At 40.0% G+C, this 27,835-nt stretch overlaps 2 protein-coding genes across 2 annotated transcripts; both read right to left on the reverse strand.

The window, feature by feature from the left end:
- Nucleotides 1–1,687: 1,687 nt before the first annotated feature.
- On the reverse strand, nt 1,688–9,756 carry ccdc15 (coiled-coil domain containing 15). Its single transcript, XM_031738289.2, has 10 exons — nt 9,373–9,756; nt 8,213–8,362; nt 7,738–7,833; nt 6,500–6,616; nt 6,307–6,408; nt 3,880–3,987; nt 3,695–3,798; nt 3,200–3,394; nt 2,307–2,455; nt 1,688–2,224 (listed from the first exon to the last, which is right to left on the reverse strand). Exons 1-10 carry the CDS (start codon nt 9,544–9,546, stop codon nt 2,175–2,177), a joined length of 1,245 nt encoding a protein of 414 aa, XP_031594149.2. The 5' UTR covers nt 9,547–9,756; the 3' UTR covers nt 1,688–2,174.
- Nucleotides 9,757–10,428: 672 nt separating this feature from the next.
- psmg1 (proteasome (prosome, macropain) assembly chaperone 1) lies at nt 10,429–20,896 on the reverse strand. Its single transcript, XM_031738286.2, has 7 exons — nt 20,676–20,896; nt 19,099–19,202; nt 18,191–18,336; nt 16,543–16,605; nt 15,308–15,506; nt 13,322–13,452; nt 10,429–10,925 (listed from the first exon to the last, which is right to left on the reverse strand). The coding sequence occupies exons 1-7, from the start codon at nt 20,792–20,794 to the stop codon at nt 10,848–10,850; spliced, it is 840 nt and encodes a 279-aa protein (XP_031594146.2). The 5' UTR covers nt 20,795–20,896; the 3' UTR covers nt 10,429–10,847.
- Nucleotides 20,897–27,835: the final 6,939 nt, after the last annotated feature.

Raw genomic sequence — 27,835 nt, forward strand, 5'->3', positions numbered from 1 at the left:
CTTTTTTTTTTTTTAAATGGGAAGGACCAAGAACCGGTTGGACAGTGGGTAGGACTGCTCAAAGTGGGGGTATTTCTATTTAAGTTAAAATGCAACAGCGTTAAAAGTACCTGAATTAAAAGCACGTGTTAGGCTCTTTAAAATGTTACACTTCAGATCAAAATCCTTCTGACCACCTGGGCACTGCGCAGGTATCCCCTCTGGGTACATGCCAGTGCAGTTATTTTTTTTAAAGCAATAGCCTCGATTAAAGCCTTTATTATTAAATATTTTATTAATTGTATTTTTTTTATTAATTTAAATTAGTTTAAAGTTGGACATTAAAAAACTGAAAGAATTGATCAAATGATTTAAAAAGAGGCGTAAAGTTTCCCCTCTTTTTCCAATCGGTTCACTCAGTCGTACTAAGACTCAGTCCTGATTTTCATCTTGTAATTTAATCGTCAGCAAACAGTTAATGAGTAAATAAGTAAATTATGATATGCGATGTGTTGCCCAACTCAGCATCTCCCCATTTACACTCATTTAAGTCTAAAAAATACATTCATTTAATTATTTGCACCTTGCATCTGGAACCCCGGGCGAGCAGGTACTTCCTAACGAGGGAAATGGTTACAAAAAAACGCCCTGGTCCTCCGAGTCTGACGACGGAGCGCTTGCCTGGACGTCCACCAGCGTTCGTGTCGCATATTAATTACGTCGCGGGACGCTCGGACGCGTTGCTATGACAACTACCCATCACATTGAAAGGTACTCCATTGTAATAAGGAAAATCAGTCCAGTTGTGGCGAGCTGATCCGAGTCCGTACTAATGGAAAAAATGCTAAAGCCTAACGGGACCTAATGGGCAACACTTTTCCAATCTTCTAGCGATCATTTTTGGTTAGCCTGTGTTGTTGTAATTCAACGTAAAACACTGAAATGATTGTGAGGAAAAATCCTAGCAGATCAGCAGTTTCTAAAATATGAAGTACAGCCAGTCAGGCATCAACAACCATGCCATGTTAAGTCACTTAAATCACCTTTCTTCCCCATTCTGATGCTCAATTTGAACTTAAGAATGTTGTTTTGACCATGTCTACAAGCCCAAATACATTGAGCTGCTGCCATGTGATTGGAAAATTAAAGGATGTAACAAGCAACTGAATGGGTGACCTAACAAAGGGGCCAGTGAGTCTGATATTTTTGCCAGTGAATGAGCTGCACAACTATGTAACCACAATGTAACAAAAAGAACTGGTACTGGTGTTAAAAATAATAAAAATGTAAATGACTATCACCATTTTAAAACATATAAATATGCATCTGTCACAAAATCACAAAAAGGAATACAATTTTGAAAAGCAGATGTTGAAAAGCAGACCACACCATTTCACAATTTGTATTTACCACAAAAAAGTGACATTTATTTAAAAAAAAAAAAAAAAAAAAAACCATGACAGAAGTGGTATTTGTTAAATGGAGTCCTAAAACTGGTCAACATGACACATGACTCATGACCCACACAACAAATAGCAAATCCTCACAAGGACATTTTCAAGTTTAGTTGTTTACTCACCACATTAACTACCACAATTAAAACTACATACACAGAGTAGGACACTGCACAAATTCCTTCATTACCAATACATAAATCAAAGCAAATTTCTGTCAGCTTTAATAAGCAATAATTAAAAAAGCCAAAGAGTTCAAAAGGAAATTTTATACTCCATGTCAATCATCACAATCAGCAGAATAAATATAGGAATCTGACTGTTCAGTGACAACATAATCAGTTTTCCAAGTATTAAAATCAAAGATCTGGGAAAGTGAAGATAATCCGATAATAACGCTAATAAGGCAAATAATAAGGAGTCAAAGGCAAAGAGAAACATCATGTTTGTTATTGCTCATTTAGAAAACAAACTGTGCACCAAATCATCTTTAAAACATTGAGATATTTCAGAGTAAAAGCATCATTCTGGATCCGCTTGTAGAGCTACGTGAAATGTATGATTTTACCTCTGGAAGACAACAATAAACTTAAACATATAAATCTCTTTTATTGTGGAGGCTCAACATGTCCTGGACTCCTCTGTGCTGAGTGAGAGCAGTGATCTGAATGTAGGCTAGAAAACGTACACAAGATTTTCCAAAATCTGAGACCGGCCCTTTACGCAGACATCAGCTTCCTTTTACTGCAAATCCAAACTCACCAACGCTGAATGTAGGGCCTGGCCATACGCTGCAGAACAAAAAAAAAATGTTTTCATGTAGCTGGACTGAAGCTCAGGAAGCAAGCAGATGGTTGGGTGTGAAGTCCTCACCTTTGGGATTATTGTAGAAAACACAGTTGTTAGCGCAGGTGTCAGGGTGGGAGTCCCAGAACGAGGACGCACAGCAGCAGAGAGGAGGGAGCTCCAGTTTCGCCTGAGACATTCGCTCCTTCACTTGAGCTCTCAAAGCTTCAATGAACCTGCAGAAATAATAAGGAGAGATTCAGCTTCACAAAGCCATGCATACATTTTTTTAAACAGTGGTTTGTGAGGATCATACTTACAAACATGGGGTATCACATTTCCATTAAATTTCCCATTTGTGTAACTGGGACTTAAAATCTAATCAATTTTATTATATATTTATTACTGAAGTCACAGCTAAAGTCAAGCTCATTTTATTTCTAACACGACCAAATCAATTAGAAAGTAAAATTTTAACTCTTCGCCCCATAAAGATGACTTCACATTCTCCCCTTCCCCTACTGATCACTTGTCAATATACAAAAATGTCTTGATTGATTATACACCACATCTCACTGGACCTGGAAATGGACCAGACTCTAGCCAGGAAGAGGCAGAAAACACTGAAGGGGAGAAATTTTATGTGACTCCAGATGAGTGGCAGAAAATGAAACAGTTTAAACAGCAGCATTGAGCATCCACAATATTATCAGAAAATCAATAAACAGCAAAAAAAGGCTCAAAATTAACCCAACAGACCCACATATGCCGCATCTCTCAAATGACTACAAATAGGTTTGCAGCAGGTTTACATCTGTTATCCTATTGGAGGCTACAAAAGCCTTCAAAATCTAGCCTTTAATCAGAATCGAGTAGCATTCTCCAATGACTGCAAACAGACTTCCACATTTAAACATCAGTGGATTTTCCTGTTTTAATTGCATTAGGTATATTCAGTTGAGTCTCTATTGCTTAATTACCTAGCAGCTACTTTGCCTTTCTCCTCTCTTTTCCTCCTCTGTTGCTCCACAGCTCTCTCCTCCTCCTCAAGCTTTAGTCGCTCCAGAATCAGCAGCTCCCTCTCCTCCAGCTTCTGCCTGGCCTCTGCGAGCTGCCGAACTCTCTCCAGCTTCCTCTCCTCCTCCAGACGGATCCGTTCTTTCTCCGCTTTGATTCTTCAGTGAAGACAGGAACACATGAAAGGAAATTTTCACTGACAATAACATGTAATTTAAGTTTAAAGGAGGGTTTTTTTTAATTACTTTGCATATCTATTGTATTCCAAGCAAGCTCACTGTTCAGCTGAGAAAACAAATGTTTTTATTTCCTCTGCTGTGAAAATGTGTCATGTTACAGAGATCTGCTGTTTGACACTTTATAGAGAGATCTCAGGATTTCGATTCACTTTAATGAAACGCCCCAAACCACAAGAGGAAGCGATACAGCATGAAATGGTACGCCTGTCCTCTCTTCACCTTGCCGTCCTTTTCAGGTGCTTCCTGTGCTGCTTGTTCTCCTTCACTTGCTCTCTCTCAATGTTCATGGCCAGGCGGCGGTGCATCAGGAACTGAGACTGACGCTGCAAAGACAAACATGCTGTCTGTGACGTCTGACATCAAACCAGTAAAGTCAAAGGTTTGTGCATGCTTCTGATTCCTACCTGTCTTTTCAGTTCTTCTTGGTCAGTCAGAGGCCAGATTCTGAGGCTGGATGTGAATCCCGAATCAGGTTGTGATGGTTCAGGACTCCACAGTGGACGTTCACTTCCCTAAAAAGCATACAAATAAAGTAAAGACGAGTGAAGACTGATCTACTGACACTCAGCCAAAGTAATGTATGTATGAAGGTGTTAAAAGCACATTATTATCAATAAGTTGACATTCAAACAAACATTTTTTTTCAATAAAAATAAAAATGTATTCCTCCAAACTATAATTTTATAAGCATAAATATTCAAATATTAAAAAATGGACTTTATCTGGGGGGCATCGCTGCAGCTTCCCACCCTCATTATCAAGTACATTTGTGACAAAGACAGGCATTCTCACACACACTAACTCACTCTTTTCTCTTTCTCTCGCTCTCACTCACTCACTCACTCACTCACTCACTCACTCACACTATAGGAAGATTTTTGATTTATGTATCTGTGTATTTTTTCTCATTTTTTTGTTCCAGGTGCTGTATGTTTGTTTTTTTGCTTTGTTCTGTGGTGTTTTGCCTCTTACAGGTGCAGCAGTTGGCGATACATTGTGCATTTCTATTTGTTTCTATCACCCCAATTAAACCCTCCCCACCACCTCTTTTTTCTGTTGACTGTTTTTACTTAGACATTGTCACACCATACCACATATAAAGTAATAACTGAAATAACACAGACAGAAATGAAACAGAAACATTCACATGAAGGTGCCTATAGAGATTCTATATAGTTGTTCTTGCAAAAGCAAAATGTGCTCTGCACCACAATGCATTCAGATCACAACTCTGACTGCAAAAGCTGCCAGACACGACAAGATATTAGAAAACAAAAGTGAAGGTGCAACAACCAGAAACAAAGGAAGTGACTATAAAAGAACAAAGTGCCTTTTCTTAGACACCGCAAAAGCAACACTGTTTTTTAAGATACACACAACCCTGAGCTCACATCTGTGTGGTTAGCTGACAACTCACTCAATTTCCTGTAAAAACAAGCCAACACAAAAGAAAATCTGTACAGACAGAGGAAGCCAGACATATTCCTTACTTAATGTTACTGTTTCATGTTTGCAGCTTATAATGATTCACAAGATGTGAGAGGGAACTGGACATTATATTTATATATATTTTTTCCATTAACCTCATGCACATCCATCACGTCATTATCACAATGATGATGATGATGTGGTCAAATTAAACATCACAGCCTGTACTGAGATAATGAAACCTGACCTGGTTTCAGGGTTGTAATTCTGCGTTATATCATGCTCATTAACTTTGAACTATACATGTTTATGAGCTGACAAGAGTGAAACAGAGGCTCACTCCTAAATCTTTAGCCCTTGAAGCTCTTTGCTGAATTGAGTGGTTTCAGACCTGCTTATGGAACAGAAGAACTGGACGTCCGTCAGAAGTTGGCGAGGGTGGTCTCTGCCAGTGCGGCAACCCAGAAACTTTTCTAATGGCCGTCAAACCACATCTTTATTGGTATACACCAAAGTGTCAAACTCATCAAAAGGGTACAACTTCAAATATAGTCTCTGTGGGGGAAAGAGTTAAGTTTATCTTCATGCCTTCTACACGGGATGGCTAGAACAAAATCATTCTTAAGAATCCACACTGGACTTTGACATCAAAGGTAATGATTTACACTCAATAAATGCTGTGTAAGGGGAAGAAAAGAAGAGTCTTTCTAGCACTAATCTTTCAGCCTGACATCCACCAATACTTAAAGCATCAGATTTCCTGTTTACCATCACATCACAAAGAGCCAAGTTCTGACCGTAAATTGCCTGAACATCAAACTTAATATCTACATCTTGCTGTTTTTAGCCTGTTTAAATATGGCATAGCTACCATGAAGCCACCCGTTAATTCTACTTCCCATTTCTGAGTGGATTGTCAATCTCAGCGTATCCCTGCCCTAAATATACCCAGCTTTATCTTCATTTTTGACTGACTGAGGAGGAAGCATAGTGTCATTTTCCATAGACTTGCTTCTTTTTGCAACCAGGAGTCACCCCCTGCTGCTGACCATTAGAAAGAATGGAGTATTAGGATACTTCCATGCAGGCTTCACTTTTAAGATCCAGAAGCTTTACATCCATCTTTTAAATACTATATGACATGAAAGTGAAGACAATTTTAATGGAGGTACAGCAAGTTCCAATTTAACTGAATTTCAATGTTGGTTTTTGACTAAAAAAAAAAAAGCATCTTACAGTGCAAATGCACCTGCTCAGAATGTTCCAAATAATTGAATCTCATCTGTAACTATGTGGTGGCCGAGTTGGTCGGTAAATGTGTGGATATAATGAATTTCACGTTAAGAAAAACCATTAAAAACTGAAAGGAATAAACTTGGGACACAGTTTGAATATTCAGTCACCTTCTGTTGAACAAGTGGACATGCATGTCGACTGGTGAAGACAATATCATCTTCCTCTCCTAGAGCATCCTCCTCTGCTCTCAGAGCATGAGATTCTGCTTTCTGCGAGGTGAAGGAGGAAATGTTTAATAATAACCCGAATATGGAATTATGGGTTTGAAAGGAGGAACAAGCATGAGACACAGGCGCTCACATGTCTGGTTTGAGAGATGTTCCAGCTGCCTCCAGGAAGTTCTGACGTTGTTTCCTCTTGCTGCATCACCTGACAGGCAGCCAGTCTGAGTCTGACCTGCCTCATGCCTTCAGCAGACTGGAAAATTGTGGAAATAAATACAAATCCAGATTAATCAGTGTCACACTGTGTGAAGTCACACAAGGAACAGTGGACTCATTCTGCAATCCAAGAACAGCACACTTTACACACTGCAATGAATCCTATAAATAAGATGACTATCAGTTTACAAGTGGAATGAAAACTCGATGCGCCCCTGGTGGACAATAAACAATGTAGACACTCTTTGTAAATATCTACATTACATTAAATTTCTCAGCCACACCTTACCCACACACACATATGTCTCTGATCAACATGTCATAAAGGACAAAAAAATGATACAGGTTTAAGAGCTTCTTATAATCAGGGAAGACTCTGGAAAGCAACCTCTGGGACTTACAAATGAAGCCACAAACTGCACTTCTTCTAATGGCTATTTGAGGCTTGATACGAAGGATGGTCAGTCTCAATAAAATCACATGTTATATGAGCTCATTTACAGTTTTGGTCTCTATGGATACTTGCCCCCTTTAATGACACCTGTATGGTGGGTAAACATTTTATAATTCATCCGCTTGGATTTTGTTAAGCCTTAAAGTTAGGGTGTCGTCTTGTGACCGACAGGAGGTCCTAAATAGGCAGCTGTGGCCAATCAGTGTCTGCTAGGCCCCAGCTTCACCTACTTGAATTAACTGAACTGAACCATTTCACTATTTTTAGTGCATTCTGGAACATTTTAATGTATATATCTGACAAATGTTACAATGCATCCAAGAAGTTTGTGCTTCAGTTTTAGTGAGTGAGTTTCTTGTATTTTATTAGTGTGATACTAAGCAGTTGTGCTGCACCCATACACCCATACAGTTTATGGATGTACTGTGAAAACCAAGATTGCCATTGCCAGGTGAAAACCAATGAGTGCTGGATTTTTTGAGGCTGGACTGTCTCGGCCTGTACATGTGCAATATGTCAAGTTCTTTCTCATTAAACTGGGAAAATAATTTCTTCATGGCCACAGGTGTGTGACCAGGATGATCACCGCATCCTACCCCAAAAAGCAACTAAGCTGAAAGCACATCTAAAACTCACATCTCACTAAAGTTTAGTTCTCTGGAGGGTGCACACATTGTACGGGTAATTATTTACTAATATCTCACCTCCTGAGGTCTCCTCTCCATCACCCTTTGCTGTGCAGCAGTTCTTACTGTCTCGCCTTCATGATGGGTCCAGATGACTCGCGTGTCAGGTGTCACCTGGACAAAAAATACATGATATGCAACAATAGAGGACAAGCAGCAGCATTAAAGGCAATCAGAGGGCTCAGCTATGTGTGTGTTTAAAATTTGGTTTCGCAAAGTTTTCTCAGATATGAGGAGCTCCTTCTTTTATGTTATCATAAACATGCCATTTAATTAGATATTAAACGTAATAAAAAAACAGGAACATATTTGATAAATTGAACAATGAAAATGGTAGTACATACACAATTTGTTTTACCTTTTCTAAAATGATAGTCAAAATAACTCAATAATGTTAGCTATAAATCTTGTTAGCTGCAGTGTTAATTTCAGGTGGGAATCTCGTATGAAAGGAGCATAATTAAGACTTTATTTGAGTCAAGATTATTTTTACCACTGGATCTGTCTGCAGCTGCTGTCTCTTCTTGAACAAATGCGCTTTCTGTGCCACACGGTGGCGCACTTCATCCTGAAAACGCTGAAGGCTCTCTTCATTCTCCCTCCTTCTCTCTGCCTGTAGCTCATCGGTCAGCAATGCAAGAGCCTAAACCAAGACACAGGAAAACTAGTTTGGAATACTGTAGTGAAGAAAACCAAGGGCAACTAAGACTTGCACCAGCTAACCTTACCTTACCAGTTAAATGTCCTTTTATTCTTTTTTGGGGGGTTCTGTACATCAAACAGCCTGTTAATTAATGTAAAATCCTCTTGTGTCTCAATATTGATAAGTCTATGATCTTGCACAGTTGGAATTTAAATCGAAATTTTCCAGGTTTTTCTTACCAAATCACAAGTGCACCCATTCATTCAAAGTCAGTAGAAGAGAGAATACGTGTGTTAATGAGAAGGAGACAGGTGTAATAGCGAAGGTGGATGACCACTCACACCAGCAGACAGTGCACATGAGAGGTAAAGAAGAGCGTGCAAGCAGGGTGGAGCAGGTGGAGATGAGCATCAGACCTCCTATGATGTATGGTTTGGAGAAGGTGGCTCTGACAAACACAGGGTGCTGAGCTGGAGGTTGCAGAGGTGAAGAGTGTGAACAGGGTCACCAGAATGGATTATGGAGAAATGTGCACATCAGTGGGACTGCTCTGGTTGAGCAGTTTGAAGACAAAGCTAGAGATGCAAGGCTGAGATGGTTTGGACATGTGCAGAGGACGGATAGTGAATATACTGACAAAAGGATGCTGAAGGTGGCGGTTCCAGGCAGGAGGAAAAGCGGAAGACCTTAGAGGAGATTCATGAATTTAGTATTCATTATTTTTGTTAGTTAATTTTGTGAAATTTCTTAGAAACATAATTTTAAAGTGAAAAGTGATTTTAGATTAAGACTAACCAACGTGTGTGGACACACTGGATCTATTAAATATTAATAACAGTTATAATAAATGTCTAAACTGCAATGGATTAAACTCCTCTGGTGTGAATATTTGCTTATATATCGGTAGTTCTTTAGTAAGAAGTAAATTTAAAGGGAAAGGAGACGGGAAAGAGAGCTTATGTCAACAAAGAGTAACTGTCAGCAGTTAGCTTCTCCACCTCCAAACTTACAGCTGGGTGCTCCACGAAGTCTTGTCCGCCCTCCACCCAGGCTCCCACCGCCACCACCGCCTGGTTCCTCTCAGCCAGCACTCTGCTGGCTCTGAAGGCTCGGTGTTCCTTCATCCGCCCGACTGGAGCTTTGTTCCTGCCGTTTTTAGGAGCTATAACCCAGCTAGCATTCATTGGTAGCCTGGTAACCGAGCTAACGTTTTAAGCAGTGCTAACCCACAGTTATATTTTTACGCAGGCTTACTACAGACAGACACAGCACATACATCGACTCTATTATACACGATTTCCACTGTTTAAATGGCCAAAACCAAAAATTTTTCAAAGCACCTGTTACGAGAACCAACTGGTTTGTTTGAGTTTCGCTCACTTCAACTTCTTTGAGCGTTTCTAGTTCACCGGCGCATTGCTGCCCCCATCTGGCCAGGAGGAGACACTGGCAGGGCTGTCATCCCCACACACTGGGAAATGAAACGACTCCATCAATCTATCCATATTATAATTATAGTAATAATTTAATAAAGAATGATTATATGCATACATATAACTTGAAAATGTGTAATAAGACATAATGAAGCATTTTGGTAGCCTTTGTAACATGTTGCTTTCAGTTTTCAGAATCAGAATCAGAAAGACTTTATTTATCCCCAAGGGGCAATTTGTCTTTTTTCTGCACCAAAATGAAACTGTGCTTGCCATAAAATGGAAATATAGGCCCTTCTCAGCTACTGTTGGGCTTATTTTTGCTGTTGCCATAGCATGCACAGCTGACAGGAGATCAGTGGGAATAAGGACACATGCTTGCCTAAAAGGATATGTATAGCTTTTAATAACTTCATGTAAGAGATTAATTCAAGAGATTATAGCTCAGAGGATACATAAGTCTATCAAAAATGCTTTTTCAAGGCTCACTAATCTGGGAGTGTTATTAGTTTTGCAGGCACAAAAACTCAGACGGAACCAAAGGTTGACAGAATTCATCCAAGAATATTTGTACCAAATTTTATATGCATTCAACAAATACTTATCTGACTCTCTAGAAAAAAAAAACAAAAATATTTATAAAATTGACTTTATTCAGGAATCAGAGGGGGAGGAAAACAGAGGAAACAATGTGAATTTTGAGCTGTTTACAAATCTGTAGTTTCAAGTAACCTCAGCTGTTTTTAATCCCCGATGGAAATGTTTTTACATGAACTGTATCACCTTGTGCAACGATTTAGCCTGTAATTCTTAAGAAAATAGTTACATGCAAGTTAAAAGTTTATATATGTTCTCCATAAAGCTGCAACAGCTTTCTGGGTATGCATCTGCATTTCTTTGGAAACTTTTAGGACCAAATATTTATGGACAGACTGAAGTAAATAATTAAACTTAAAAGATTTCTAATATTTTTTTTCCTTAAATGTCTTTATTTTAAAAAATGAGAGCATTTTATGACAGAAAAATAGAATTACAGAGTGTGCAACATGGACTCAGATATAAAGATTACTCTGAAGGTCGGTGGTCCTGACAAACTTGCGGAGGGCATCTGTGCTTGGAGACAGATCGAGCTGAGGAGAAGAAAAAAAGAAGAAAAGCAGGAAATTAAAATGAGAAACAGTTTTGTTTCATTTAAATAAAGCTTTTTGTTTTCATAAACCCTCATGCATTTGATGACTGGTGTTCTCTAAAAACTTGCAAGGGTTTAAAAGTATATAAAAGAGATCTTGGGCATAAATAAAGCGTATTTTCATCGTTACGGTAGGCACTGACAAATTTGCTGAAAAAAACTCATCTTCTCTGATCTCAGACACCTGACTTGTGAAGTAACCAAAGACAATGTTGGCTGAGTCAGAGCTGGAAACTGAATCACTCTTGGATAATTCATCAGCAAGGGAAGAGCAGCTGCATCGGAAAGCATCTTTGATAAAAAGTCAAACATGCAAACCTAAAACTTTCTTGGGAGATTTTAATCTGAGTCTCCCAGGGCACTTTTTCGCAAAGTTTTATCAAATCAAAAATCTTAAAGGTTAAAAGAGAAAAATTATAACACAAGCTGCTGCTGGAATCGCTGCTTCTGGGTTTTGTTTCATTTGGGAACCATATTTTAGATAAATTCAACAGTGAAGTGCTTTCATTTGGCTTCCATTCTGATTCTGCCTCTGCTGCACTGCAACAAGCCGTCAAGGCTCATGGGTGTTGTACGGATTAGAGCCATCCACCATGCTGGCCTGATGAACAAAAATGTGATTACTGAGAAGATTAAGTCGTTAATGATCCTCGTAATAAAGTAAACCTACAGAAGTGTCACAGAAGTTTAGATTGTGGACTGTGTCTACAAGAAATCTCAAAGGTCCAACCAGACACTGACTCTGGTGGCCCAGGAGTCATTTTTGATCAGGAGGCGTTCTTTACCTTCAACCCATCTAGGACTACCTTTATTTATCAGAACAATATAGCTAAAATTAGAAACATCCTTTTGCTGCTGAAAACTAGTGCTGCTGCATTTGCATCTTTTTGTGTAGGAATTGTGTAGGAATTGTGCAGAGTGAAGGATTATCAGCAATCTATGCAGATGTCCTAAAGTGGGTTGGAACAGGAAACAGAGCTCACCACAAAGCTCGAAAATGTGTCAAACAACAAAAAACAGCTTGAGAAACACAGAAAACGCAGTGGACGCTTCCTATTGTTTTGAATACTCTGTATGAGTCTCTGTTATAACTTTGCTCTTCTGACTTCTGGTTAACTTGATACCAGGCCCCTCTTTTGTGGAACAAGCTCCCAGTTAGGGCTGTTTCTCAGTTAGGGTATAGTTAGTGCTGGATCGGGATCACCTGATCCTGATCTTTCCTCTGGCTGGATCAGGTGACCCTGAGCTGTCCCTTAGTTAATGCTGCTACAGGCTCAGACTGCTGGGCGACTTCCCATGATGCACCGACCAATCTCAACTTTGCTCTCCTCATTCCCAATGCATCTATATACTGCAACTGCATAGCATTAAATTCTGTCTGCTCACTCCTGTAGTTTGCTTTGTCTTCATCTCTCTCTGCTCTCCCTTTGTCTCTCTTCTCTTTCCCATCACCTCCCTGAGCCTGGTTCTGCCAGGGATCTCTTCCTGTTAAAAAGGTGTTCTTTCTTCCGAATTCGGGGTGGTTGTAGCTCAGGCGGTAGAGCAAGTCATCTACTGATCGGAAGGTTGGTGGTTCAATTCCTGGCTTCCCCTAGTCTGCATGCCAAATATCCTTGGGCAAGATACTAACCCCAAATTGCTCTCCGATGCATCCATTGGAGTATGAATGTGTGTGTGAATGTTAGTTAGAAAGCACTAAGAAAATGTGCTTGTGCGAATGGGTGTGAATGCACAAGTTGTGTAAAGCGCTTTGAGTGCTCAAAGAGTAGAGAGTAGAAAAGCGCTATATAAGAACCAGTCCATTTACTGTCGTCGTGTGCTTGTTCATAGGTAAGCTTCTGATCATTGGGGTTTCCCTTGTAATATTGCAGGGTCTTTACCTTACCATATAACATACCTTGAGATGACCCTCATTGTGTTGCTCTATAAATAAAATGTAGGTGAATCTTAAAATAAATAGAGGTTGATAACAAAATAACAAATGCTGAGCAACCTATTTACAAAATGAAAGTTTTTATGACTCCTCTTAATCACACACATTTTCAGGAGACGCTTTCTTTCGGTTTCACTCACTATCTGTGACTTTTAAATGACCTGTGGGAGCTCTGACTGTGGCTATTGTTCGAAAGACAGATCTTAAAATTGAAATACACTTTTGAAAGCAGCTGCTCCTCAAACTTTACAGCTCTATTTCCATCAGCATTAAAACCTGCAGTGGCGTCATCGACTGGGGTTCAGCCAAAACAGCGGCTCAGTAGATGTAGGACATCCGTGTGCATCCTTCCTTTGTGACCTTTTTAAAAGCGTCTTCAGATATAAAAAGGAAAAACAGCTCACCTGTATAGATCTGCCAAGTTTGGTTAGCACAGGCTTGTAGGTCTCCATGGTGACAGAGTCAGGGCCAATGACATCACTGTAACACTGGTAAACAACAGCGGAGATGCGGTGGACCTGGCAGTGGTTCAGTACTGATGAAACAGCAAAAAGAAGATGAAGACACCAAGGTTATTGATATGAGGTGTGTGTGACCGTCCAGTGATCTCCTGATGATACATCTGTTTGTTTGGAACCTGCGTCTTTAAGAGCACTCGCACCAAAAATCAGGATGCAGGACTTTGTGTTCTCAGTGAGTGGAGACGAGCCTAATGGCACCACATTTCATTCAGTTGGCAGAAACTGTTGTCCAAAGCGACTTCTCAAACACACACAGACACACATCAGGAGCAAACTGGGGTTCAGTATCTTACTCAAGGACACTTCAACAAGAAAAGCTGGGAAACAAACCCAGCTAAAGCTTTATTTACAGCACTTTTACAGCCTATTCCACTTTGTCCCATTACTGAAGAGAAAGACTGCCACTGTGCAGCAGGACTGGGTGTTAAATATGTGTCTTTATAAAGCACCTTCTTAAAGCCACTTTAAACGGAATTCAAGACCAAATTGGAAATGACATACACAGAAAGTGAAAATATTTCCAAGTTAAAACACTGATCTCAGTTCACAATCACAGTTCACACAACAGTAAGATATTTTCAGCAGCTCGCTTATTTCCCAAGGGGTCACCACAGTGGATAGAGGCAGCTTTCCTGATGCAATAATCCCATTAATCTGGGCTTTGAACAGCACTTGGAGTACATTAACTTGTGACCTCTTTAGGCTGGACTTGTGTTCCATCGGGGATCTTTGGCATGTAAGCCAAATGTGTTAACCACTACACCACAGAGTCCCGTTAAGGTAAAAACCAAAGTATCTGGTTCAGTTTAAGAACATCATCCAAATCACAGCACGAAAGATGGACATAGCTACTGTGACGTCAAACTGAGCTTTGGTGTCTTGAAACCAGGTGCGGTGGGCGGGGTGTGGATGTGACTGAAACCGCATGCTCACTAGCCAGTGACACATCAATCACAACACATTAGCATGAGCATACCCCAGATAAATCATTCTGAAATTTAAACAGACCAAAATTCACAAAATGGGCTTCATGTTTTAGTCAGCATGACTCAAATCACGTGACCAGGCCCTTAAACTGAAACAGAGGTCAGGGCAGAAGGCTGCTTTTACACAGACTTCTACAGGACTGCGGTGTTTGTGCAAGCACAGGTGTCGCCCTCTGGTGGTCGGCAAAATGAATGAAAGTTGGAGGCAATTCCTTTGTCAAGGCCTAATTTATACAAGAAACATGACTTGTTGTATATCTATGAGAAAATTACTTCTTCCGGTTTCTTCTATTCACAATAATTGTCCTGGTCATCTACACTGTTTCAGATAAATGTCTTCCAGAAGTAAGATAAAACTCCTGAGTTAACACATAAGACTCTATAGAAACTCTGTAGAGGGTTTTTTCATTAATTTATAAAGAATGGGAATAAGGTCTGCAGAACTAGAGCCTGACCACTAAATCACCTGGCTTATATTAACTGGCTGATTTTGGCCTATCAGAGATTTATTCGTGTATATGTTGTTCAGTAGGAGAATCTGGGGCTTGGCAGGTGTCGATTTCAAACATGGAAAGGAAACAATAGGTGCACATGACACCAAAATAGCTTAGGAAAGGTTGCCTGGAAGGCAGGAAATCTGGGTTAAAGGAAAATGCCTCCCTAACCCATCTGTAAGAATAAAGCTGCCATTCAATCAAACATCAAAGGGTTTTTTTTCTGCTAAATTTGCACAGCAATACCACGACTGGGGAAGCAGAGTTGCAATTTTTTTTATGCAGCGTCTATAGTTTTTCCTTGTGCGTTTGCAAGATGAGAGAGAAAAAGAAGTACGAACAGTTTAAGTCTGAGACATCCGAGTCATACAGTCGTGCGATAGTAATACCTGCAGCTGGAAGTCCAGTAACTATGTTGGGTTGCTCCAGTGACTGGCAGACAGGCTGATCACCGAAAGCACTGGTGTGGAGAGAGCGCAGGAAGGGAGCGGAGCTGCCACCCAGATAGTCTGCCGTCTTATAATCAGCCACAGAGGTGTCTGACAGCACCGTCACATTTAGCTCTCTGTGCTGCAGACAGTCAAACACCTACAGGAGACAAAAGAAACACACAGTCAGGCAAACAACACTTTAACCATGCTGGTCATGCTGAAAAACCACCTCCATGTCTCACTGTAATCTCAGTGTGTGGTTAAAAAATGCCAGTAAATAAATAATTACTGTACACTCAGCGGTTGATTTATTACATAACACATAAGGGACCTAATATGTACCAAGAAAAAGTTCCACACTACCACCAGCCGGAACCTTTGGCACGAAGCAGGATAGATCGATGTTGTTTACACCAAATTCTGCCCTATTTGGCAGCAGAACTGGAGACTCGTGAGACCGGTTGGTATTTTTCCAATTTGCTCCTGTTTTGGTTTACTGGTGTCTAGTACAGCCTTAGTTTATTGTTCTCAGCCAAATGGAGTGAAATTTGCTTCGGTCTCCTGCTGCTGTAGCCAATTTGAAGGTTTAGTGTGTACAGAGATGCTACCCTGCTTTGCACTATAACAAATCCCAGGAGATCAGCAGTTTCTGATCTCTATAACCAGCCTGCGTGGCACCAACAACCATCACAAGATCACACTTTATCACAGTTCTCCTGTTTGGTCTGAAAATCTGCGCTTCTTGATCATGCCTGGATGAGATACTGATAAATGTATATTATAGCAAACCTTAAGCTTTATCGGTTTAGAGACTGAGAAGCAGATGCCGGCCTGAACGGCTCTGCACAAAGAAACAAACTGTATATAAATGATGGAAGTTTGAAGTTTAAATGCATTAAACTTCAGGGGACAATTCCTTCTGTTGTAAAATCAAGGCCCTAACCCCAACCCAGAAGTTTTATTTGACATCTCTAATCTGAGTTTATAGGCTCAGCTGGTAGTTTCTTGCATGAAGCAGGGCTTTCTTTAAATCGTGCTTAGCTTATGAGCATTCAGTGTCAAAAATGCTCAGCTCAAGACCTCAGAATGGGTCGTCAACAACCACTGGCTCACATTTCACATCATTAAAAAAGTCTAGAATGACAACATAACACAATCTCCCTGCAGTTATTCGCTTAGTTCATTAAACATACCTTTTCTGTCCACTGAAAAAGCTGGTCTTCTGCAACGTAGCACGACACCTGGCATATCAAAACCTTCAAGGAAAGAAAAAAAAAAAACTTTTTATGCAACAACTATACTTTTGTAATTAAAAAAAACAAAACATTTTCCGACCTTTAACATTCAAATGTAACAGGACTTCCCTGTATTCTAACTGATTAAATTAGATTAAATCAGAGAAGAGTAAATCAACATTTTAAGCTCTACAATAATTAGTTAAAGTTGTTGAGTTAAAGTCAAACTAAACACCCAGAGGACCCACAAGTATGGATTAATGCTTAAATAGCTGTAACATCGTGATTCTTAAATATTCAAAGAATCCAGAAGTTTATGTGACCTTTGTTTTTTTTTTTTACTGTTGCATTGTGGGATGTAACACTCTACTGCAAACCCAACTACAAGATGTTTACCAGCCAAAACACAGACACTTAAAGACATGGGACCGGTAAATTTGGAGCCCCACGGAAAGACAAAGATGAGTTTAGGTGATTCTAAACTGGCTAAACTGGGTGTGAATGTGAAAGAGAATGGTTGTCTTTCACTGGGATGAACTGGTGACCTTTTCCAGGGTGTAACCCACCTCTCGGTCTAGGACAGGGGACAGGCTGTAGCCACCCCCTCCGCTAAATAAGTAGCTAAATTAGTTTGATTCAACACTCTACAACTGATTTTGTTGGTTATGTTAGAGCATTACTTTACTATTTAGTCAGTTAATTCTCCCAGATTTCAATCAAGAACATGAGGTCAGCAAACACTGGGTATTTTGCCTTTATCAAAAAAGATAAATCAATGATTTATTTTTTTCCACTGATGGCTGATTAAAGTCGACGCATTACAAACATCTTCAGGCTTCTCAACTCTTCAAAGAAAAATCACGTTTATTGATCCTACACTGAACCGAGAGCTTTATTTGGACTTAATATCCCCGCTTTTGCTGCATTATTTTTCACCATACACACCAACTACTGTCTAAAACACACTCCCCACCCTTTAAATCAGCATTAAAAATGAAGGTTGTGCTAACAGAACTTTTAGTAAATCAGTGATCTTTAAATTAATGGCCAACTGTCGCGGTATCTGCTGTCCACAGCTGCTCCTGTGGTCCTCCAGTACATTAAATCCCAGCAGCCACCTGAAGGCAGCAGGACACGTGTGATAAATCTGAAGCTTCCTCGGCAGCACAGGAGCAACCGTTCACTACATTTATCTCGATTGAATCACGTGTGGATGAGGGCAGGCGGTTCTACACACAATCAACCGGTCGGTTATAACTCTGACAACAGACACTAGATTACCAGGGTTCATTAATCCTCTGTGTAATGGCCTCTCTTCCAAGTCTTGTAACAGAACCAGCATTTCATTCTTTACTCTTGCACTGCGCGTAATTTATTCAGATTTTTCTTTTATAATATCTCATCTGTTTGCAGCTCGACAGCGAACAGGCCACAGCCATTATAAAGTGCCCTTGATATAAATGAGCGAACATCTCAAACAGCACTTGAAAAATATTAAACAGAAGTTCAGGAGCAAACCCATTAAACTGAATGATCATCGAGTTCTCGACCGTCAGGTGCTTTCAGACATATTTTGAAGTGCTGCCCCGCTCGGTGCGTCACTCACTGTTGGGTTGTCCTTGTGTCTGTAGAAAACACACGCCGATTCCTCGCAGCTTTGCCCCGTTACAGCTCGGCTCCTCTCGTTCCACGCCGACGCACGTCCGATTGTATCCCAGTTTGCCGTGGACAGGATGTGCACTGACAGAAAACCTGTGAAGACAGAGTCTCTCAGTTTTCAAAGAAAGCTCACAAGTTACTCAAGTGTTTATTTCCAAATAGGAAACATGAAATAACAAGAGTGCTACTGGTACCCCTTACAGAAGGGAACAACAGCAAAAGGAAAGATTATGAGCACAAATAAAAGTCCAGACTAACAAAATTATTTAACTGGGCTTACAATATACAGTGCCTTAAGGCAACTATTGTTGTCATTTGGTGCTAAATAAATAAAACTGAACTGAAAAAGATCTGATGTCAACTGCTGCTATCCCAGTCCACAGTAGCATACGGCGTTAGTGTTGCCGAGGGGCGTGGCCTATTGCCACCTACAGCTGTGGATCAAAACCTCACTTCAAAGAAACAAAACTGTCACCAACTTAGTGGAAACAGTTAGTAAAAAAAAAAACTAATTAAAAAAACCACAAATTCAAAGGTTCAAGACTCATTGAATAATTGAGAAAATAAGCTGCAGATTAACTGATGATCAAAACACTAATCGTAGACTGTCTGCATTATACTTCCTGCAGTGTTTTAGCACCGTATTCTCACTGGCTCCCCAACTCATCATTTTTAAAAGTACAAAAGATTCTTGGGAATATTCTGTTACTGCCTCTGAGCTGACATTTTGGTCCACCATGTTCCAGTGTCCCGACAGGGATATTAAATATTAATTTAATGTGTAATAATATTGGGCATCTAGTTAAACCAATCACAGGCGAGTCAGCAGACAGGAGAGAGACAGCAGCAACTTACTGGAAGCATTTTGTCCCACAGCAAGGACGAAGTTTGAACACTGCAACTTGTTTCCAGACTTCAGCGACTCAGAGACTTCGGGGCTCCAGTGCAGATGAACCTCTCTGTTTGGTTTTATAGAGAAGAAAGATTTTAAAGATTTTTCCCCCATTCAACATTTTCATACATTTATAAAACTGCTCCTCCTAATGAGATCTGCCAATCTGTATCCTGGGTTCTCAGCTTAGTGAACAAAATATTTAAACTCAGATTAAAGTTTAGACAGCGTTCCACACGTCGTACCACGAAGCTCACTAAACTCAAGTGTCCTGCTGTAATAGGACGCCACTGTTGCAACAGTTTGTGAAATTGTCCCCTACTAGATATTCCACGAACAACTTTAAGTGGTATTATGGGAATTGGGAAGCATTCAGAAACCATGTACAGGGCTGGATTGCTGAGTGCTGAGGCGTACAGAGCGTAAACGTCGCCTACGCTCTGCTTGCTCATTGAAAGCAGAGCTCCAAACTTCCCCTGGCATTAACATCAGCACAAAAATGTGTGCTGGGAATTTTACAGGTTTCCATAGCTGAGCAGCTCCTGGAAGTGTAACATGAACTTTTGTCTATATAATGAATGAAAAGAAAGACAAAAAAACAAAATAAAAAAGTGTCTACTTTTTGCCTGTCATCACACAATGTGTTGGTTTGGCTTTGAAAAACTTAATTTTAGTAGAATTTTATTTTAATATAATTAAGTTTTTTTTCTTTTACATAAAAGAATCATGAAATCACTCCTAAAATGTGCTGTTCTCTGGAACAAATGCTGGAAAAACTACACATACAAATACTTTTATGATTTTGAAATGGATAACGCCTCCATCTCACCCTTTCTCCCTAATATCTTCCTCTGTCAGACCAACCCTCTGTATCTCCTCCTTCATTGCATCCATTATTTTTCTCTGTTGTCTTCCTCTTTCCGTCATCCTGGAAGCTTCACATTTAAAATCCTTTGCATTTAAAGTCCTTACCCTCACCTCCTACCTTTCCTTCTCTCTGGCAGCTTCCAAACACACTCTTCTCTTCCTCTGTCTTCACTCAGCAGCACTGATAAACCGGCTTCGACTGATTTTTATGGAAATCTCATTCTTGAGGATGCCCTTCCTGACACTACCCTAACTTTTTGTTTGACTACTCTATATTATCATTATTATCATTAATATTATTATTATTACTAACCATTTCCTTATTTAAGGGCATAATAGCAATGACAATGTTGCCATATCTTTTTGTACACTTGATAAAAGTGTTAAAAACAGGTTCCTGCATTAAGTGTGTAAATGCTGTTTGAATGGGTGAACTGAAAACTCATGTGTCATGTTAGCTCAGTTAGCTTCAGCGGCAGATATCCATCCAGCTGACCGAGTGAGAAAATGCTTAAATTGGGATGATATGGTCCGCATACTTTTGTACGTCTTAGTATTTCTCTGGCAATAATCTCTGAATTTAAGATAGCTAACTAGCTAGATTAACTAAACCTGATTCCCCTCTGCATGCTTTCTCTGCGCTCACTACCCGATGCTACAGCTGGTTATTTACCTTTTTTCCTCCAGCTCTCTGCGGATTTGCTCATCTTCCTCGTTTTCATCAAGCTCATCGTCGTCTTCCTCCACAGCCCGAGAGTAAACCGACAGGACTTCCCCGAAAAACGTCGCCATAATCGTTGTGCTTTCAGAACAAAGTGAAAGTTTAGCTACAGATTTTTCAGACAGGTAGCCATGACATGCATGCCACGACTTCCGCCGGCAGCACGAGCCCTTCAGAATAAAAGCCTAATTTTAAACACTGAAATTTCAGAATAAATGAGTTGAGCCTACAAACCCCAGATTGTCAAACATGAGGTCCGGTGGACAGCATTGGCCAAAATTGCAAAGAAATCATCTTTAATACTTCAAATTATATCAGTAAATTGCTGGTTAGCTCCTCCTGTGGGAATAGCAATATTTCACGATAATGAAAATACTTGGATATTTAAAAGTAGCAGTTTCGAGAAATAACCACTTGCTCTGACCAAGGTATGCAGAAGAGCATTTATAAAGGCACAACATATGAACTGAACTAACTGGACTGATTTCTTCGACAAAACCGTGAGTTCACTGTTCTCAAATGCCCTCCAAAGTCTCCAATGTCAGTCCAACAGAAATCTTTGGGATGTGGTGGAATGGGAGAATCAAATCATGGATGTGCAGCTGACAAATCTGCAGCAATCCCGTGATGCTATCAAGTCAGGACCAAAATCTGTTTGTTTCCAGCTGCTTGTTAAATCCATGATATGAAGAATTAAGGCAGTTCTGAAGGTCAAAGGAATTCTGAACCAGTGCTAGAAAGGTGTAGCTAAGGAAGTGGCATGTGTAAAAATATTGAGCTGCTAATCATGTGTTTTGTAAACAGATGCTTCATTAAGAGTGAACATTTCCAGAACTTTTAACATTTCTTTATAAATAATAATAATCATAATAATAATAATAATAACAATACATTTAAGATCAAATTTGCTGTTTGTGGCCAGTGAAATATAGAGTTTGACTCTCATAAAGTTATCTAACTGGCTGAAGATCTTAACTCCTTGAGATAAACTATGTCAGTGTGTTAGAGCTAAATAAATAGATGAAAATTATTTTTGCATTCAATTATCTTAAAATAGTTTTTTATTTTTTCTCCAGAGTCTCTTTTAATGGTGTAAGTCTGAACCATGAAATAATTGCCAGACTTTTTTTAACTGGAGTGTTTATTGAACTTCTGTTTATTAAAAAAAAAGAAGAAAGAACTTGAACCTTAATGTCCACATATGAGTTTCAATTTTGGGAATTTATGTGCAATTTATTTAAGAGTTTCAGGGGAGAAAAAATGAGACTGTTCAGAGATTTCTTTTTTTTTCTTTCTTTCTTTTTTTTTTTTGTTGTTGTTGCTTACAGTAGGATTCCTGTTCATTTTATATCGTTTCTGGGTTGTGAATGAACACGAGAAATGATTAAAACAATAAAAGCTATTTCAATGTTCAAATGAGCAAGGGGTCAGCTTTAAGATCAAGCTTGAAGCAAGTGAAGCGTAATATTACCGTCTCATGTGTAGAAATACCTTAAATTGAGTGGCTCAAACATGCTGTGCATGCACACGGAGAAGTGCAAAACCATCACTCCACACAATCCTTGGGGGAAGCTCAAAGCCTGAGGCGGCATGACTTTCCAGCGTTTTTCTGCCATTGCAGTTCACTCAAATCAATGAATGATTTAAGGCTGTGGCTCTCCATTGAATTCACATGGTGTGTGGTTTTACAATGCATACTGGCTTCAATACGACAAGCAATTAGAGTCAGGATGTTTGATGTACTTTTTCTGGCCTTGGTACCAATCAGAGGTAAACTTGACATGCCACATGGCTCCACCAGCTTCTTACTGGTAATGCATAATTAACACAAGAGGAAGAAAGCAGGAATACAAAATTTCAGAAGCTTTCAAATTACCTTCAGCTGTATAGCTAGCTGGAAACACAAGCCAAGTCATGTTAGGGCAAATTGGCCTCAAGTTGACTGCAGAGCATCCACCCCATCTATTGTATTGTATAATTCATTTTCCCGTAAGCGGTGCCCTGGGAGATGAGGGACAAACAGAAATGTGATGATATCAGCACAGCCATAAAAATACTTCATTGTCACCAGAAAATGTCTGGCGTTGGAAAGAGGGATCGGATTGGAGGACAAAGTCTGGACTAGAATAGAGAGTATGCTCTATTACCAGTGTAGTGCAATAATGTAGCAGAAGGCCATAAACTAACAGCAGTGAGGCTTCCTGTCACAAAATGGAGCAACATGCTAGGGGGAAGCTTCGGGCTGCTGTTAATGTAATTGATAGTAGAGAGAGGGGAGAGAGGGAGGAAGAGGAGGAGGGATGCTCTACAGCTTAACAAACACAAAGCCTCCAGGGCTTAAGAGAAGAGAGGAATGTCAACAATGGGACAAACAGGCCATGTCACAACTTTACTGTCCATTAAAAATAGGACAGACAGTCAGACGGGACAGACAAGGAGTCCGTCCAGTGAGGACGAGGGTTTGTCTGTTTGTCCTACACTTTGATCAAGAGCACCACATTCCTCCTGCGGTGGTTGGCAGGGGCGTGCTCGTCTCCCCTTAAAAGATTTATCTCAACATACCCATCTCGCCTGCTGATTAAGCTGCATGAATTAGGCTTTTAAAGAAAATCTCATTATATAAGAAGAATGAATTCCAAATCAACCAAAACAATCTCTACTTAGAAAACATGAAATAAACATAGCTGACACACAAAAGCAACAACTATACTGTTAACACAAAGGTAAAGAGGGAAGGGAGAAAGCACACTGCTCACACCGAGAACAATTTGACAATATTAATTATACACAGAAGAGGGTACTTTTCACGCAGAGGCATACGAGACAAGGTTACCTTTCACACATTTAAGAGCATTAATTATGCACAAAAGAGAGTGTAGTTCACACAGAAGCAGACAAGACAATGGCGCTATTCATACATACAGCAATTTGAAAGTACTTGTTATTTTTTCTTGAGTCAAAAAATGTATTTTGCTTCCACAAGAGAGAGAAATTTTGACTCATGAACAGATCTTTTTTATTGTGTTGTTTTCCAGGTTTTCATATTTGTAAGATGCCATGTTTACATATTCAGGTTTATTGCATTTCCCTCTCTTTAAACTTGGCTCTCACTGTCAAACCTGCTGAATGATTGAGGTGCATACCAGGCAGGTGTGGATACCCAGAACTGCAAGACTCATTTCAATTTCAGGCAAGCTGCACTTTTAGTGCATCAGGATGAAAATAGGGACACAATTCCATTTTGGTCTGGAAACTCAGCCACCAGCCTCTCACCTCACTGAACAGCTGCTCCTTGAGGCCTTGCAGAGCTAGCTGAGTGAAATCAAGTCCTGGAAATGCTCTCGTCTAATTGACTGTCACCCTTAAGGACAAATGAAGAGTGACAGACAAGTGAGGAGTCGATATTTGTCAAGAGAATCTGAGGCTCTTTTCTACATAGAGGTATAGCAAAACTAGGGAGCAGTGCAATGATAAAAGGAACTCAACCATCACAGTTATCAGTGAGCTGAATTGTTAATGAAAATCTTGTTAAGTAGCACTATATCAGATAATAATTAACTTGAGTTTTAGGACGGGCACAAAAACATCTAATAAATGCCTAACCTTTGATGGGCTTCATGGACAGCAATTCATTTTTTCAAAGAAAATATGGGTTAAATATAGATAACTGCTAATTGCTCTGACATAACACTAACACTGTGAACACAGTGAAGATGGTTTGTGTTACATCTAGTGTCGTCTTTGTGAGTGTGGTGACAGAGATATCCTAGTTATTGGATGGATTATGATTAATGTGCTCCAGATACTCATGGTCCCCTTGGGATGACTTCTATAACATTAGTGACCCTCTGGTTTTACATATTGGATTATAGCTGAGCTAATGATACAAGAACTGCATTACTGTGGTAGATATTAACACCGGTGGACATGTATAATGTTTATTAGTATTAGTATGTCTTTCTCTGTTGAATTTGCATGTTCTTCCCATGTTTGTGTGGACGCTCTACCAGTATTCCTGCATCCTTCCAGAGTCCAAAGACATGTATGGAGTTAGGTTAAGTGGAGATTTTAAACTGGTGAATATGAACTCTTGTTTATGTGTCTTATTGGCCCTGCGATTGGTTGGCAGCCTGTCCATGATGTACTCTACCTCTCACCATGTAGGAGCTGGGATAGGCTCCAGTCCCCTGTAGCCCTGAACTGGATAAGTGGAAGAGAATGGATGGATGGATGGATGGATGGATGGATGGATGGATGGATGGATGGATGGGTGGATGGATGGATGGGTGGAGTCCAATAATGATGTGAATCCTTCTTTTTAGCTACTTATTGATGGATTAAAAGTTTAGATGGACTGAAAGTCTGGCTGGAGTAGTGTCACCTGTTCCTGACAAATCTCATGTTAGTGCACCCGGTTCCCACCAACTCATTACTTGCACATATTTCCAGATCGTTCCGTCCTTTAGAACTGCTCCAGGCTCTGTTATGTATTCACGTATTTAACCGTTTTCCCTTCGTCCACTCTACATCACCTTAAGTGCCAGCCTCCCCTTGGGCTCATAATCAAACACTCACTCTGGAAAAATTATTCACCTGTGAAGGACCTCAGCAGCCAGCACACTCTTCACCAACCCCTCTTCAATATTGTACATTCTGGTCTTGTAATAAAAACCCTAAAAGTGTGTTTGTTGTTTTTCTGTCTCAGTACCTGCCTTTACATCTTCTAGTTTCGGCTAAAAACATAACAATATAGAGAAGAGCATCACAGATCCTCTAAAGACTGTACAAATACTAAACACAGACACAGATCAAACTCAGACCTGATTAATTATTGACTGATTAACGAGTGATTCTCACTGTTTTTAAAAACCAATATAGAAAGTAACCAGCAGGCGAGTCTGTAATGTTGGTGTCAGCTCAAAATAAAGTAATAACCTACTGTAAAGCACATCAGTATAATTATAATACTTGCAATAATTCAAACATGTGAGTGAGAGCCACAGCGGTGAGGCTAAACGCTACATGGGCCAAACTAATCAGAGAATAATCAGCTAATCAAAAGCTGAGGCTAAAAGATAAGTTTTAAGTTTCACTCTAGGGGGGGCCCTCCTGATGTCATCAGAGAAATTATTCCAGGGATTATTTAATTATTGTGAAGTATAATGAACACTGCAGCCTCCTGGGCCAGTTAACAGGGCTGTGGACTGCTGTATTCAACACTAAAATGCACATAATCACAATTTTTTTTTATTAAGGAAGAAAATGCAACACCCGAACTTGGAGTCTTTATAGCTGCCGTGGGGGGTTTGGAGCCCTATCTGCGCACTGTTGCCCCCACAGGGAAACCTCAAGCTCCCGTTCCGTCAGACCACCTACGAACACTTATTCACACGTAGGAGTGTTTTAAAGTGCTCACTCCAGCTGAGCTGCATGTCTGTGTGCTGTGGGAGGAAAGTGGAGCGCCCGGAGGACTCCTACACAGACACACGGAGAACATGCAAGCCCCACGCAGACAGCATCAGTTGCTTAGGAACAGAATTGTTCATCAGATGTGGGTGTGATCACTTTTACGTAGGGTGTGGGTTTTATTCATGCGAACGTGCGTGAAGCAGGGGTTTCATAACACTCATAATGCCTGGAGGTGGGTGGAAAAGGTGAGCTGCTGCTGATGCGCTCTCCTCCAGCTGAACAACTGGTTGCTATAACAATGCTGGTGCAAAGTGGAGAAAAAGGATTGTGTTAGAAATTCAAAGCTGTATGAAATATTTATATAAACACTTTTACTGTGTAATTCACCCTTCACTGGTGCTCCCCACTGTGATATCTTGCTAAAAAATTAGTTTCACTAAACTAAACCTGCTTCAGCCCCCTCCAGCTCACTCCTCCAGTGTTATGTGGTTCAGTCTGTGCCCAAAATAGGTGCACCTGCACACTTTTTATGCCAACTGAACTGGCAGAAAGGTTTTAAAACATTGCCTTTGACCACTTACTCTCATTCGCACTGATTATTTGTCATTATGTCCTGATTGAGTTTAAGTTATGTTTCTGCAAAGTGTTGTTGTCTCTGCGTTGTAATTTGAATGGCAGGCCATGAAGTACGAAGCAATTTCAGCATATACAGGATATCTTTTTCTCGTCTTTCTTCAACTAGGTCACACGTATGTGGCTACCAGCTGAATAAAGTAACTCAGGGTTGCAGAAAAAAGTAAAAAGTTTAGATGCTCTTAAAAAAATACAATTTTGGACTCTGTTAGTATCTGTGCACAAAAGCGTACCATCCAGGAATGGTGACTTTTTTTCCCCCACAGAGGATTCATGGGTCAGTAAATGGTGATTGAACTGTTGATCTCACATCTCAAACAAAACCTGCTCAGGAGCAAGTTAGGTCTGCAGCTGGACGTGAACCACCTTTACTATCAGTGAAAGCCCAGGCTTAACCTTGATGTTACCTGGGTAAGCCCAAACCCTGCTTCCTTTATAGGTCTCCTGACATGTTGGCATGTTATATTTTTGTAGAAGCTACTTAAGTTAGATAAAGATTCTGCAGACTGTGATGTACAAGGATAAATATGTAGATCTAAATTGATAAATAATTAAAATATAGGATGATTGGTTTTCAGATTACTTGCTGACTTGCGTAGTTTAAATGATTAGTTTTGGCATAAAACCTTTAGTGGTATTTTTTAGTGGTATTCTAGTATACCAGAAATATCTGCCTGTATATTTTAGGTTGAGAAGTTGAACTCTAAAGGTATTATCATGCAGTGTAAACTTGCAAAATTTTGTAAAGGAATTGTATCTACATTTGTTCATATGCATTCCTTTCTTTTTCTTTTTTGATGATGTGTATTGAATTTAGATGCTGCTTCAGATTTGTGCCCACACTTCCTGCCTTCCACCATTGGACTTGACTGCTGGTCCAATCAATTTCCAGCTGATTTAAATGAAAGTAGCTGCCTTAAAAGGGCTGCCAACTTTCCATTTGTTGCATCTGTGTTTTAAAGTGATCAGTCTAACTTTGCATCTGTAGTGCAGGAGAACATGCAGAGGGTTGGTGAGATGGAGGCAGGTGGTGATCAGCTGTGCAACTCCTAAAGGGGCAAAGGTTGGAG

The sequence above is a fragment of the Oreochromis aureus genome, linkage group 10 (genome assembly GCF_013358895.1).
Source record: "Oreochromis aureus strain Israel breed Guangdong linkage group 10, ZZ_aureus, whole genome shotgun sequence".
Lineage (NCBI taxonomy): Eukaryota > Metazoa > Chordata > Actinopteri > Cichliformes > Cichlidae > Oreochromis > Oreochromis aureus.